The sequence below is a fragment of the Podarcis pityusensis genome, assembly GCF_964106645.2.
Source record: "Podarcis pityusensis genome assembly, chromosome: 15".
Lineage (NCBI taxonomy): Eukaryota > Metazoa > Chordata > Lepidosauria > Squamata > Lacertidae > Podarcis > Podarcis pityusensis.
This window is the reverse complement of record NC_138040.1, coordinates 43322394-43336837: the sequence shown is the minus strand read 5'-3', so window position 1 is coordinate 43336837 and position 14444 is coordinate 43322394. Positions and strand designations below refer to the sequence as shown.

Here is a 14444-nt window from a genome sequence, read left to right as displayed (position 1 = left end):
ACAGGGAAAACTGTGAGTATAACTCACCCCAAACACAACCCTTCACAGAACTCCCCATGTCACTGGAAGGTCAAGGGTTTGGTAAACCCATCAGCTAGGTTCTCCCGGCTTGAACAATACTTGAGTCGTATCCAACCTGCTTGGACACTCTGACATACATTCTGGAAACGTATGTCCAAATGCTTGGTTCTGGACTTGAACTGTCCAGATTCTGCCAACCTAAGACAAGGTTGATTGTCTCCCCAAACAGTTATGGGCAAGTAACAATCCCCACAGATCTCTTGGATCAAGCACCGGTAGAAGTCCAACTCCCTGCACAAATCCGACAACGCACTGAACTCAGCCTCAGTGGAAGAAAGTGCAATAAGACTGTGCTTCCGGGACTTTCACCCAACCAGGGATTCCCCGAACTTTACCACCAGCCCAGACACAGACTTCCTGTTCCCAAGAGATGCCCAATCGCTGTCACTCCAGCACGTAAGCCGTGCGTCACCTTCAGCTGACGTGAGGCAAAACTCTTTGGTATCCTGCAAATACCTCAACACTCTCTTGATGCCTTGCCAGGCATTCACACTGGGCTTTGTAGCCTCCCTGCTGAGCAGATTCACAGCAAATGCTATGTCTGGTCTGCTCCACTGAGAGAGATACAACAGACTCCCTAGCGCTGACTGAAACACCTCAGGGTTTTGGAACTCAGAAAACTCCCCAAGCTGACTGTCCTTCACGAAGTTGGTCTCCATGGGCGTTCTGACCCCTGCACAGTCAGACATCCGGAACTTCTCAAGCAACTGCTCAATCTTGCTTTTCTGACTGAGCAAGAAACTCCCGTTCTCAGACCTGTCTATCCTAACGCCTAGATAAACTTGAACGGGACCAAGGTTTTTGAGCTTAAACTTCTTACCAAGCTCTTTGGCAAAACCTTGCACCTGTCTACTTGTCTGTGCCACGTACAGAATATCATCTACGAACACCAAAAATGCCTCCTGTGTCTCTCCTGACCCCTTCAGGTACAGGCAACTGTCTGCAAGACTCTTCTGGAAACCCAAACTTTCCAGAGCTTCATTCAGGCACATGTTCCAATTTCTGGCTGACTGTTTCAAACCATAAATTGACTTGTGCAGCTTCCACACAACACCTGGCTCATTGCCCTCAAACCCTGGAGGAGGTAACATGTACAGATCCTCCTTCAGATCCGAGTTCAAATAAGCCACATCCACATCAAAGTGGTGCATTTGGTGCCCTCTTTGAGCAGCTACTGCTAAAAGCACGCGCAGAGTCTCACTCCAGGAAGTAGAAGCATACACCTTGGTGTAATGCAGCCCCCTTCTCTGCGTGAACCCTCTGGCTACAAGCCTCGCCTTGTACTGTGGTTCTCCAGACGCTGTGGCCTTAATCCTGTAAACCCAACGACAGCTCACGGCCTGCTTGCCCTCTGGCAGCTTCGTGGTGGAGAACACACCTAAGGACCTCATTGAGTTCAACTCCTTTCCCATTGCCTCTTGCCACTTCCTGGCTTCTTCTTCAGGCAACTGTTGAACCTCCTCAAAACTTTCTGGTTCGCACTGCGCTAAACCAACCCACACGCTGGTGACCTCAAACCTCTCAGGTGGTACCCCCTTTGTAGCGCGTGTGGAACGTCTGAGCACTGTCTCAGGTGCTCCCTCTGACCCACTGGGGCCAGCAAGTGTGTCCTTGTTATCAGAAGACTCCCCCTCTGACTTACTGCATCTTCTGGCCTTCTGCACTTTACTAATGGGAGACGAAGGCTCACTTTTGGGCTCTCTTTTAACAACCTGTGGAGATGCCCCTCCCTGTTCTTGACCCTGGTCAGAGACCTGGTCCTCATCAACAGGTTCAGCTTCTAACTCTCCCTCCTCAGCAGAATCAGACAGACACTCTGAGAGAACATCAGGATTCGCATGGATCCTTGACCAACCACTCTGCTCACAGAACTCAGCACTCCTGCTGACTAGAATCCTGGACTGATCGCCTTCTGGATAGGCAAACCTCCACCCTTTTGTCCCAGGCTCGTACCCACAAAAGATCATTTTCCGGGACCTGGGGTCACCTTTCTTGCATTGAGCCTTTGGCACAAGCACCCAAGCTTCGCAACCAAACACACGGAAGAAATGCACCTTGGGCTTCTTCTGGTGCAGCAGAAAATAGGGTGTGTCTCCTACAACAGAGCTATAGGACCTGTTCAAAGTGAAGCTGGCAGCTTTCCAAGCTTCGGCCCAAAAGCTCTGAGGCAAACCAGAGTCAAACAGTAGAGCGTCAGCTGCCTCAGCTAGCGTTTTGTTCCTGTGCTCCGCTACACCATTCTCCTGAGGAGAAAAAACAACCGTCAACCTGTGACTTATCCCCTTCTGGCGGAAGAAACTCTGCAGAGCAGACCCGGTGAACTCTCCGCCTCGGTCGCTCTGAAAGCTCTGCACCTTGGTGGAAAACTGTAGTTCCACCGCCGCAACCCAGTCCTTGATCAGTTGCGCCGCCTCGCTTTTCTGTTTCAGCGAGAAGACCCAGCCGTTCCTCGAAAAATCGTCTGTCAGCGTGAGCGCATACCTGGCTCTGCCCAGACTCGGCACTGGCATGGGTCCACAAAGGTCTGTATGCACTAGCTCAAAAGGCCTTGTGGTTACCCTCTCCAATCTGGGATAACTGCACCTTTTTATCTTTGCTCTTTTGCATGCCCTACAATCCAAGAATTTACCACATGCTTTCATCTTGCAACCCTCAGTGCATTCTGGCAACTTCTGGATATATTTCCAACAGCTGTGCGACATTCTCCTGTGCCACAAGTGAGCACACGAATCATGTGTGGGAACGTTAGCACACCGCGCCTGTGCTGTCTCAGCGTTCCCCTTACCCTCCAGAGGTGTCTCCAGAACAAAGAGGTTGTTCTGCATGCAACATTGACCAGTTGTTTCCCACCCCTGGAAACAGAACAGACATCATTTTCAAAGCAAACCTTATAACCCTCCTTTACAAGAGCAGATACAGATAAAAGACAACACTTCATTCCTGGCACAACGTAGACTTCCAGCTCTGCCTGTAAAAAAGAAACAAACACATTGCCAACAGTGGTTAATTGTCTCTGTGAGCCATCAGCAAGAGTGACTGTTTTCCCAGTTGAAACAGCCCTGCAGTTCCACATTTTGCCACTAGATGGCGATGGCATCAGGTGATGGCTGGCTCCTGAGTCAATGACCCAACACAGCATGCTGCCCTCATCGGAGTTGTCCTTCAGCGTTGCCATGGAGGCAGCTAGGTGATAAGAAGAACCGTCCTTCTCACTTCCTCTGTCACCTCCTCCCTTTGCATTCCCACACTGGCCTCCTCTCCTAGACTGGCTGCCATGGAAACCTGGCTGGCTGCCACGAGGACTTGGCTGACTGCCATGGGAAGTGACCTTGGAGACATCCTGCCCGGCCTCTCTGGCTCTCCTCGGACAGGACCGACACAGATGGTCAACAGGTCCGCAGACGAAACGACGACGAGTGGAAAAAGCCTGAACTGTGCCTTCTGGCTTGGCCCCCCCTCTGTTACCGGCAGGGCACCCTGCGCCAGCTCGGCCCTCTCTGAGACGGCGTTCCTCCTCGTCACACAAACGCCCAGTCACATACTGCAGCGTAAGATCCGCTGGATTCATCGATTCCAAAGTTAGACACAAATTGTCATAACTTTTGTCCGAAGAGCTGAGCAAAATATAAACTTTCAGTTCCTCAGTAAAGTTGACTTGCAACAGTCTCAGCTTGTTGAAAACAGAGAGCATCTTAGTCACATGCTGTCTGATGCTATCACCAGGACGCAGCTTCAGCTCAAACAAGCTTCTGGTGGTGTGGATCTTTGCCCCAGCTGTGGTCCTGTGATGCACTCTCTCTAGTGCCTGGTAGACCTCCTGGGCAGTCTCAAGACCCTCCACGAAAGGTAGCTGTGAGCCCTCCAAACTGAGCACTATAGCTCCTAGGGCTTTCTGGTCTTTCCTCTGTGAGGCTTGGCCAGCTGCAACAACCGCTGCTGCAGCTCCGGCTGCAGCTTGTTGTGGGGGCCCTTGGGTCGCCTCCCACAGACCCTTGGCTACCAGCCAGGCCTTCAGCTTCCTTGACCACTCCTCCCAGTTGCTCCCATTTAATTTTTCAAAGGGGACTGAGAATGACTCCTGTCCATCTGCCATCTTCTCCCCCGGGGCTGAGCCTACTCATGTAACCAGCAGCTCCTCTTGGCACCCGGTCCTGAAGATGAGATCCTCCCCAGCAAGCTTCACTGCCTCAAACGTTAGGCAGGGGCTACAGCTGGCTTCTCCCACACACACAGGCACGATGTGGCAACAGCTTCCAAAGCTTGGCTAGCACCCATAACCTGCTGAGATAAGATGACACCCGGCACACTTCCCCTGTGCTGATGGACGCTTGTGCCGATAGGAAAAACTTGAACTCTTTGCAGAGCTCTTAGCAGAGTTCTGCAGAGGTAGAAAGTGTTGCCTTGTGTGTGGATAATAAATCAGACTGAATCTCTAACAGCCTTTAATGAGGCTAATCTCTAACAGCCTTTAATGAGAAGAAAAACATCATAAATCAGCCCGGCGAGAGAGCGGACATTCTTTCGTCTCTCAGCCAAAAACGAAAGGAAACTCACACACAAAGAAAGATTCCCGTATGTGAACCAAACCACGCCTCAGAATGTGAGACGTCACACAGAACTGTTTAACCCTGTAAGTTCTGATTCTCCTCACATGTACCCCCTATGAAAAGATGTTTGGCAAGAAACCATTCATCAAGCACATGAGAATTTTTGGTTCTGGCATGTGGGTTCACATACCACAAAGCTCCAAGTTAGGCAAACGTGGTTTGCATGGTATCTTTCTAGGATATCAGAAAGGTTCTTACAGAATAATGATGACTGACACTAATACACTAAGACTTACTAGAAGTGTTGAGTACAATGCTAAGTGGGGGGAGAATGTGGGAATTTTCCAATGTTATCCTGATGGCAGTGAAGAGTCTGAGGATAAGCAGCAGTGAAACCCCACACCCACTGGTGAAGATTCTGATTCTGAAACTGACTCAGATGGTTCAGAGAATTTCAAGAGTGCTAAGGCCTCTCTGTGACCCTCTGAAGGCTCTGATCAAGAATTGGAGGAACCACTGTTCACTATAGGCCACTTTTCTCCTAAGAAAGAAGAGGAGGGCGTTGAAGACTTATGTCTGATTCGCAGGTCTGAAAGAGCCACAAAGGGTAGACCTCCAAAGAGATTTGCTGATGAATTTGCTAAAGCAGCAAAAGCTGTAACTGCTGTTAATAGCTCCAAGAAGGTATTTGAACCTTCAAATTTCCAAGAGGTCCAGGCTTTGGACTTGAAGGATGCTGAACCATGGTTAACTGCCATGAAGGCTGAGCTTGATTCCTCAGAGAGGAACAAAACATGGGAACTAGTTCCGACAGTTCCAGGGATGAAACTGCTTGACAGCAAATGGGTCTTCAAAGCAAAGACAGACCAAAATGGTAAGGTAGTCAGACACAAAGCCAGATTGATAGCCAGAGGTTTTTCACAGGTACCAGGAGAAGACTATCACGAGACCTACTCACCCACCATGAGATATGAGAGCATTAGGCTTATGCTCAAACTTGCTGCAGAAGAGAATCTACATGTTTCTCATCACGATGTGAATACAGCATTTTTGTATGGAACCTTAGGTGAATCACTTTGTATGCTTCCACCTGATGGCGTACAGGTAAAACAGGGATTTGTTTGTTCGCTGAAGAAGTCCCTATACGGTCTCAAGCAAAGTGCACGATGCTGGCACTCTAAACTCACTGAAGTGTTGTTTTCTCTAGGTTTTCAGCAAGGTAAAGCTGATCCATGTGTATTTGTCAAAGAGGAAGGGCAAAAGAAGTTGTATTGCTTATTTTATGTTGATGATATTCTTTTCTTTTGGAAGGATATTAAGATGTACAATAGCGCCCTAGCTCAACTGAAGGAGCACCTGACATGAAAGATCTTGGTGAGGTAACCAACTACCTATCTCTGGAATTAGAGAGACCAAGATGGTTAATATTTTAGTACACCAGTCACAGAAAATTGCTGATGTGTTAACCAAACTAAGCCTGATGGATGCTAACCCTGTAGACACACCAATGACAACAGGTTATCAGGTAGATGATACTGAAGAAGCATTTTCTGACACTACACTGTACAGAAGTGTGGTAGGCAAACTAAACTTCATTGCCAGGTGTTCAAGGCCTGACATTGCAGTTCGCACGAATTTGCTAAGCAGACAAGTCAACAATCCTACTGTTAAGGATTGGAAAGCTCTGAAACGCATAGCACGCTATTTGAAAGGCACTATGCATTACACACTGAGATTTAACAATCAGAAGTCTGGCGGTCTTGAGATATTTGATGAGGTGAGTTTTGGAAGTGACACTACAGACAGGAAAAGCACGTCTGGAGTTTGCTACATGTACAACCAGGGTCTATTTGATTGGGCGTGCAAGAAGCAAACAACAGTAAGTTTAAGTTCTTGTGAAGCTGAACTGAATGCACTGTCTTATTCACTTGTGGATTGTGAATGGTTGTTACAATTGTGTAAAGACATGAGAATTCCTGTAAAGTGTCCAATCCAGGTTTATCAGGCCAACAAAGCATGTTTGGCTTTGCTAACGTCTGAAGGTTGTAAGCAAAGCATGAAGCACTTGCAATTGAAGCTGCAACATGCTAGAGAATGTGTTCAGAAAGGACTCGTAACGGTGTCCTACATGCCAGATAATGAAATTCCTGCTGATTTATTGTCCAAGGTTGTTCCGAAGGATCAGAAATTGGGTTTGTACGGATACACTGCCCAGTGGTGTTCACAGAAAGGGGGAGGATGTTAGTTTCTGTTTGCCACTGAGCAGTGCTTTGGAGTCACAAGACTCCACAAGACTCTGTTTACATTCCACACATTCCATACTGTTGGAAGTCTCATGGGAGACGGATGTGACGTACTGGTTTCCTGTTCCTTTGTTCCTTTGTTGTTCGGTTGCTCTCTGCTTTCATAGAGAGAGGATGATTTCTGTCTGCGTAGCTTAGAAAATAAAGCTTTGCAATGTAGCCATAAATCTCATCACTTCCACGTGCTGCTTTGATTCTCTGCTGGATGGGAATGTGCCTGAGGCCTCATCAAAGGCTCAGGTCGTTAATCACGTCGGAGGTGATTCTGAAGGACTCGGCCGGAGGAAGATGAGCTTTATCAGCTTGGCCGAGCGGAGATCCTGACACTTACTTCAGTCCACAATGGACAGGAAAACTAGGAGATCTAAGTAGCAAAGCCACAAAGCAAACAGATGCCATTTTATAATTGGTTTTAGATTGTGAAAAGGTATCTCAAAAGCATGTGCTTTCCTGACACTTCTTTGCTTCTGAAGAAATGAGTTGTTATGAATAAAGAGCATAAAAATAACTTTTCTGGATTACAGCAAAGGTCCATCTACTCCACCATTTCATTTTCAACAGAAGCCAGTCAGACATCCCTGGAAGCTCACTAGCTCACCACCACATCAGTGCCCAAAGGTCAAAAGGTACATTGTATTGTCATGGAGGTTCCATGTAGCTTTCATAGCCATGGATGGGCTTACCTTCCATAAAACTGTTCAAATCCTTTTTTAAGGCATCTAAACAGCTGGCCATCACCATGTCTTGTGAGAGTGAGCTTTACAAATCAATGCTGCATTACAGAAATAAGTGGAATCAGAAATAGGACTCAGGCAACAATTCATGGCAGAATTATATTGCTGCTGCTTCTTCTTCTTTTTCTTAAATTACAAGGTTGGTGGATTAGGGCAATGCTGCGGATGTAGTGTATCTTGATTTCAGTAAGTCCCCCAAAATATTATTGTGGAGTACTGTGTCCAGTTCTGGCACCACAGTTTAAGAAGGATATTGACAAGCTGGAATATGTGCAGAGCAGAGTGACCAAGATGATAAAGGGTATGGAAACCAAGCATTATTTGGAACAGTTGAGGGAGTTGAGAATGTTTAGCTGTCACACAGAAGATGGAGGAAGCTTATTTTCTGCTGCTCCAGAGAATCAATGTATTCAGATTACAAAAAAGCAAATGCCATCGAAACATTAGGAAGAACATTTTGACAGTAAGAGCTGTTTGACAGTGGAACATATTATTTCAGAAGTTGGTGGACTCTCCTTCATTGGAGGTTTGCAAACAGAGGTTGGATGACCAGCTGTCAGCAGTGTTAGAAATTGGGATAACAACAACAAACAAACAACAACAACAACAACAACAACAATAATAATAATAATAATGATGATGTATTTATACCCCGCCCATCTGGCTGGGTTTCCCCTGCCACTCTGGGCTTGAAAAGCTATTCGCCACATGGCTCCTGGAACCTAAATTATGGGTGCAAAAAGGCTACTTGCCTTTCTTTCAGTTCAGCTGCACTTCCTATTTATTTTTTCAAAATGCATGAACTATTACACAATTCACATCAGTGAAACATTATTAATATCCTTTTTTTAATAGCAATTCTTAACCCGACACCACAAACAGAAATGGGGCTCAGTCTCTACAATTCTTCCAGCTGATCGCTTTTTCCTACTTACAAACAACACCTCTATTACATCTTATAAATATAAAATCCAGTTCACAGGTGTAGTCCTTCATATACATTTTTGTTCCAGACCTGGTGTGCTGAGAGAGTTCATTACTTTCTTCTATTGTTCAGTTCCTTGCAGTGTTTATCTGGATGGTACAAGGTCACATTCCATTCCTTTCACTGTTTACAGACTGGCATACGAGCCGCAGCTACAAATAACTCACAGGGTGCACTTCCAGGCTTCTGTCATTAAATTCCCCTCTGGAGTTCTTTCTCAGCACCCAGTTAAGAGCAAGATCCTTTCTCAAATTCAGCCTCTTTTCTGCATCTGTTTGGCTACAGATCCCCCCCCCCCTGCATTCCTCTGACAACACACCCGCCCAGAAATGGTCGTAGATAAAATCCATTCAGCCTCGATCGAGGGATGGGCCATAGCAAAACCTTATTAAATTCCTTATTGAGCATAAATCAAAAGCCTTCCCCCTCTTTTTCAAAGTGTCAGACAGAGTAACAAAGCAACAGCTACACACGTCTCTTTCATTGTGCACGGGAGGACAAGAAAAGGAAAGACCATTTAAAAACCATTAGCAAGCACCACCTTGTCCTCCTCCTTCCTTTCTCAGCTGTTGTAAAGATTCTCAAGCTTCAGAAAAACATTAAAATACCTTCAGAGAGCCAAGCCCAGTCCTTTTGGCAGCTGATTAATTGCAGCCCATTAGCACATGTTGGTCCAGGAGCGTGTCTTGATTAAAGCCAATTGTCCAAATTAAGGAGGAACCATCCACAAATCATGCCAGTAATGGAGGCTCGCTCGTCCATGGCAGGGACACACTCCAGGTCACTCCCACTCTGCCTTTCAAGTTGGCAGACACAGGATTGTGTGGCACTGTGGGATGCAGTGAACTCCCCAGACCCCACTGAGGAGCATCACAAGGATCCAGGTCTCATAAATCCTCCCTTTCCCCTGCCTGAACTTCCTCGCAGCCCACAGAGGGCTGCAAAGAACAACTGCCATTGACTCATGACATAGCCGGAAACCAAATTAAACTGGCTCTTAGCACTGAAGGAAAGTAGAAGTTAAAGATACATCAGGAGTTGCCTTAGATCAGATGTGGGGAATGTTTGGCCCTCAAGACATTGGTGAACTGCACCTCCCATTAGCCCCAGCAAGCACAGTCAATGGCCAGGGATGATGGGAGCTGTAGTTCAGCAAACGTCTGGAGGACCAAACGTTACCCACAACTGCCTTAGACCATGCAAAACCACTTGTCCATCCAGACCAGCATTATCTGCTTTGGCGGCAGGTCTCCGTAGTCCCAAGCAGAGAGGGAGCTTCATATCATCAACTATATGATGTTTTTAATAGGGGATGCCAGCAATTGATCCTGTGAGCTCCTGAATGCAAAGCAGGCGCTTTATCATTGAGCTGCTCAAACTTGTTGATACATAAACCATAAAATCTGTTTGCTAGCATCAGGTTTTATGCAATGCAGGACTAGCTGCCTTTGCATTGAACAATTTCCTCCCATTTTAGCTGATGCAATTGCTGTAATAATTTTATCCAAGCATCGGGAGCACAATTTTCTCTCTTGTTGCCAATTTCTTGATATGTTGATAAAGGGTTCAGGGACATTATAGTTCCAAGCTGACCAGGGGAGATGTCAACTGATTGAGATGTTTCTGAGCAGCTTGTCTCAGAAAAGCTGGTGGAAAGGGCCTTGATGTCTCTATGGCACCATTTGCCACCATAGTGCCTTCCTAGCTGTGGCTGTAGCCCAAAACATGTGGAGAGCACCATGGTGGCATAGACTGTTCTATGTAATAGTCAAATTAATACAGTGGTACCTCGGGTTAAGTACTTAATTCGTTCTGGAGGTCCATTCTTAACCTGAAACTGTTCTTAACCTGAAGCACCACTTTAGCTAATGGGGCCTCCTGCTGCCACCGGGCCGCCGGAGCACGATTTCTGTTCTCATCCTGAAGCAAAGTTCTTAACCCAAGGTACTATTTCTGGGTTAGCGGAGTCTGTAACCTGAAGCGTATGTAACCTGAAGCGTATGTAACCCGAGGTACCACCATATGTTGTAGTTGGACTTTCTTGTGCCCATGGCCCCTCCTCCATTCAAAGTGGGAACAGAAAAGCTGCCCCTCTGGAACTCTGAGACCTGCTACCACAGCCTTTTCACAACAGGTCATTAGGATGAGGGTTGGTGGAGAAGTAACAACAAAACCTTCACGTTACCTTTCGCTCACCCCATCTCCCAAAATGCCTCAAGAAAGCAGCTTGGAGACTTTCACCTATGTAATATTTCTTTGCATCTCAAGGCATTAGTGTCAATGGTTAAGTAGATGCTCCACAGATGAAGGATAAGGAATGCTAGTCTGTACAAAGGATTACCTTGCCAGAACAGAGACAAAGCCAGTGTCCGCTGTCACCCCAGCATTCAGGGACACTTGCATTAAAGACAGGTAAATGCAGGTTAATTAAGAGATAACCATCATGACCCACAACAGTTTGCATTGCACAAAAGATATCCTGCTGAGAAAAGGCTATGCTATGGCCAGCTGCAAAAAACAAACCAACCAACCAACCAAACAAACAAAAAACAGCACTTCAGGAAATTCAGACTTGCCAGAAAGTAAAAATGCATCTGTGAGTGTGTTTTAAAATACCTTTTAAAGCTAATGCTCTGCAGCCCAAATTAATTCATGCCTGGGCACTAAGCATTTCAGCTTCCTCCAATAAGCCTTCCTTTGGAAATGGTTATATTCAGCAATACGAACCACTCCCCCTTCTCCATCTGCTCAGAAAAGATGAACAAACAAGCCATTGCTGAAGGAAGGAAGGAAGCATGTTCAGCCATCTCCTAGGAAAACCATGCCAGAGCGAGAAGAGCCCCTCCTTCTGGCACACACACAAGAGTAAAGAAAAGGGGGAAGGTGGGGGGGGGGAGAGAAAACACAGATCCCAGATACCAAAATAATCCACTCTGTATTGAGACTCCCCCTCACTCATAGGAACTGAGTGGTGGTCAAAGACAGAAGCAAATTCAGCTCACTCATGTTTTCCCCTCCCACACACACAAGCAACATATTAAAAACTGGGACCAGTTAATATGCTGGCTTGAGTCATCAGCCATATGATCAAAGACTGGATCTAAAAAAGGGGGAATTGGTTTACTCACTGTCTTGGGTACAATCTGTTTCTTAGGCTGCCCAATCTTGAACGGAATCCTGGATTGGGGAGGGAGAGAAAAGCAGCAGGAATAAGTACTTATGTAAACAAGCAAGGATAGCAGCTATCAGATAATATGCCACATCAAGGAACGAAATCTTCTTCCTCAAGTCACTTTTTGAGGGAGGAGGTGCCACAGGTCACAAAGCAAGAGGTAAAAACAGAGTCACTGATTTCTTTGTACCATGCATCAATTTCCCCCCTGACCACTGACAAGCCAGTCCTCCACAGCAAACCTTTTCCTTGCTGTGAGTAGATAAAAAGAACCCCTGACCATTAGGTCCAGTCGTGGCCAACTCTGGGGTTGCGGCGCTCATCTCGCTTTACTGGCTGAGGGAGCCGGCGTACAGCTTCCGGGTCATGTGGCCAGCATGACTAAGCCGCTTCTGGCAAACCAGAGCAGCGCACGGAAACACAGTTTACCTTCCCGCCGGAGCGGTACCTATTTATCTACTTGCACTTTGACGTGCTTTCAAACTGCTAGGTTGGCAGGAGCAGGGACCGAGCAACGGGAGCTCACCCCAGTCCGGGGATTCGAACTGCCAACCTTCTGATCGGCAAGTCCTAGGCTCTGTGGTTTAACCCGCAGCACCACCCGCATCCCTTTGTGAGTGAATAGGGGTAGCCTAATAACATAAATATGAATGCTGCAGGCCGGAGGCATTTTTGGCAGACTAAGTTTCTAAACAATTTAAGTTGAAAAGCAAATTGCAAGAGTAAAGAAATAAAACCACCACAAATGTTTTGATAGGGAAGGAAACAGTGAGGAAAAGAAAAATGCAATGTATCTTTAAAAAAAGCAAAAAAACTCGAAAGCTGTGAATAGCTTGAAGTAGATTTTTTGGATGCAGCAGTGTTTCATCAGACATATGACAAATCTTACAAGGTAGGTGATCCAATTTCATCTCCCAATAAGTTAGGTAAAGGTAAAGGGACCCCTGACCATTAGGTCCAGTCATGGCCGACTCTGGGGTTGTGGCGCTCATCTCGCTTTACTGGCCGAGGGAGCCAATACATACAGCTTCCGGGTCATGTGGCCAGCATTATTAAGCCGCTTCTGGCGAACCAGAGCAGCGCACAGAAACGCCGTTTACCTTCCCGCCAGACCCATACCTATTTATCTACTTGCACTCTGACATGCTTTCAAGCTGCTAGGTTGGCAGGAACAGGGACCGAGCAACAGGAGCTCACCCCGTCGCGGGGATTCGAACCACCGACCTTCTGATCGGCAAGTGCTAGGCTCTGTGGTTTAACCCACAGCGCCACCAGCATCCCACAGCGCCACCCGCGTCCCAATAAGTTACCTGCAAGGTAAACACAGCTTCCCATAGTGGAGTCTAGAGTGCTCCTTCAATCTCAAATTCCTCCAGCAAATACAGTGGTATCTCTGGTTACGAACTTAATTCGTTCTGGAGGTCTGTTCTTAACCTGAAACTGTTCTTAACCTGAGGTACCACTTCAGCTAATGGGGCCTCCCACTGCCTCTGCCATTTCTGTTCTCATCCTGAGGTAAAGTTCTTAACCCAAGGTACTACTTCCGGGTTAGTAGAATCTGTAACCCGAGGTGTTTGTAACCCAAGGTACCACTGTACAGTGCTTTGGCAAGAGGCCAAGATTTGCTGAGCTGCATCATGTCAGATGCCAGCACACCAAACCTTTTCTTTTTTACATTTATATCCCACCTGTTCTCTTGGAAGTTCAAGGTGCGCACATGGTTCTCCCTCCAATGCTCCAACATCAACTGTGACAAACCTTGTAACTGCCTTAAAATCTTGCAATGCAGGGGACTGAGTATGTGCATTATAGACACATCTTCATATGGATTAACCTGGTTATTTGTCTGTATGCAAGTACCCCACTGCTGACAGCAACTAACTGAATTGATATGATGCCACAAAGGCTCAAAAAGATTCTAACTACTTTGGGGAAGGGGCAGACTAGACCACGTGCTTTAAAAACAGTTGTTCTGAACATGTGTGACTGCCTAGACTGAGCCTATTACTAATCCACCTGCCCAATATTGTTTTTGTTCAACTGAGATGCCAGAGACAGAACCTGGGCCCTTGTGTGTGCATAGCATGTGCTTGATAACTGCATTATGAAAAAAGTCTCAAACTTGCCTAAAGGTAGGAAGGGGGTTTGGAAAGCCTGGGAGCTGTATGCCTAAGAAAGCCAAAGAAGGGTAAGGAATACACACAGACGGGTTCAAATTAACCCACCAAGTGTTTGGTTGAGGATTCCTGTATACAGCCTCTGTTTCATTGCTACAGAGACAGAGATGGAAAACTGCCAACATTTGTTTTTGGCAAGGTATCCATGCTTTTAATAGTTCTATAGAAGGGGCAACTGCAACTGAAAACAGCCTTTTCCATCACCTAGTTAAACCACTTTCTCCAACAGTCTTCAGAGCAATTAATAAAAGTATAAAATGCAGCGCAATGACAAGAGAAGCTACACCTCCTCAGATTCTCCTTTCTACACAACATTAAACATAAATGAACCTTTTAGGAAATCTAACATATCTAGTCAGGGGCCCAGATTCTTCTTTTTCTATCTAAGCTGTAGCCAACAACCCATATGTACGTGTTATGTACTGGTTTATACTGTACTGCTATT

General features: G+C 46.3%; 1 protein-coding gene across 4 annotated transcripts in view; it reads right to left on the bottom strand.

Annotated features, from left to right (window-relative positions):
• The window catches only part of BIN3 (bridging integrator 3), a 126176-nt gene that overhangs the window by 70411 nt on the left and 41321 nt on the right, over nt 1-14444 (bottom strand). For 3 of the 4 annotated variants that reach the window (XM_080982623.1, XM_080982626.1, XM_080982624.1), the window contains exon 2: nt 11779-11827. The exons of the other annotated variant lie outside the window; for it this stretch is intronic. In XM_080982623.1, coding sequence (XP_080838749.1) covers nt 11779-11827 — 49 coding nt within the window. The remainder of the gene's footprint in view (nt 1-11778; nt 11828-14444) is intronic. 4 annotated transcript variants of the gene reach the window in all.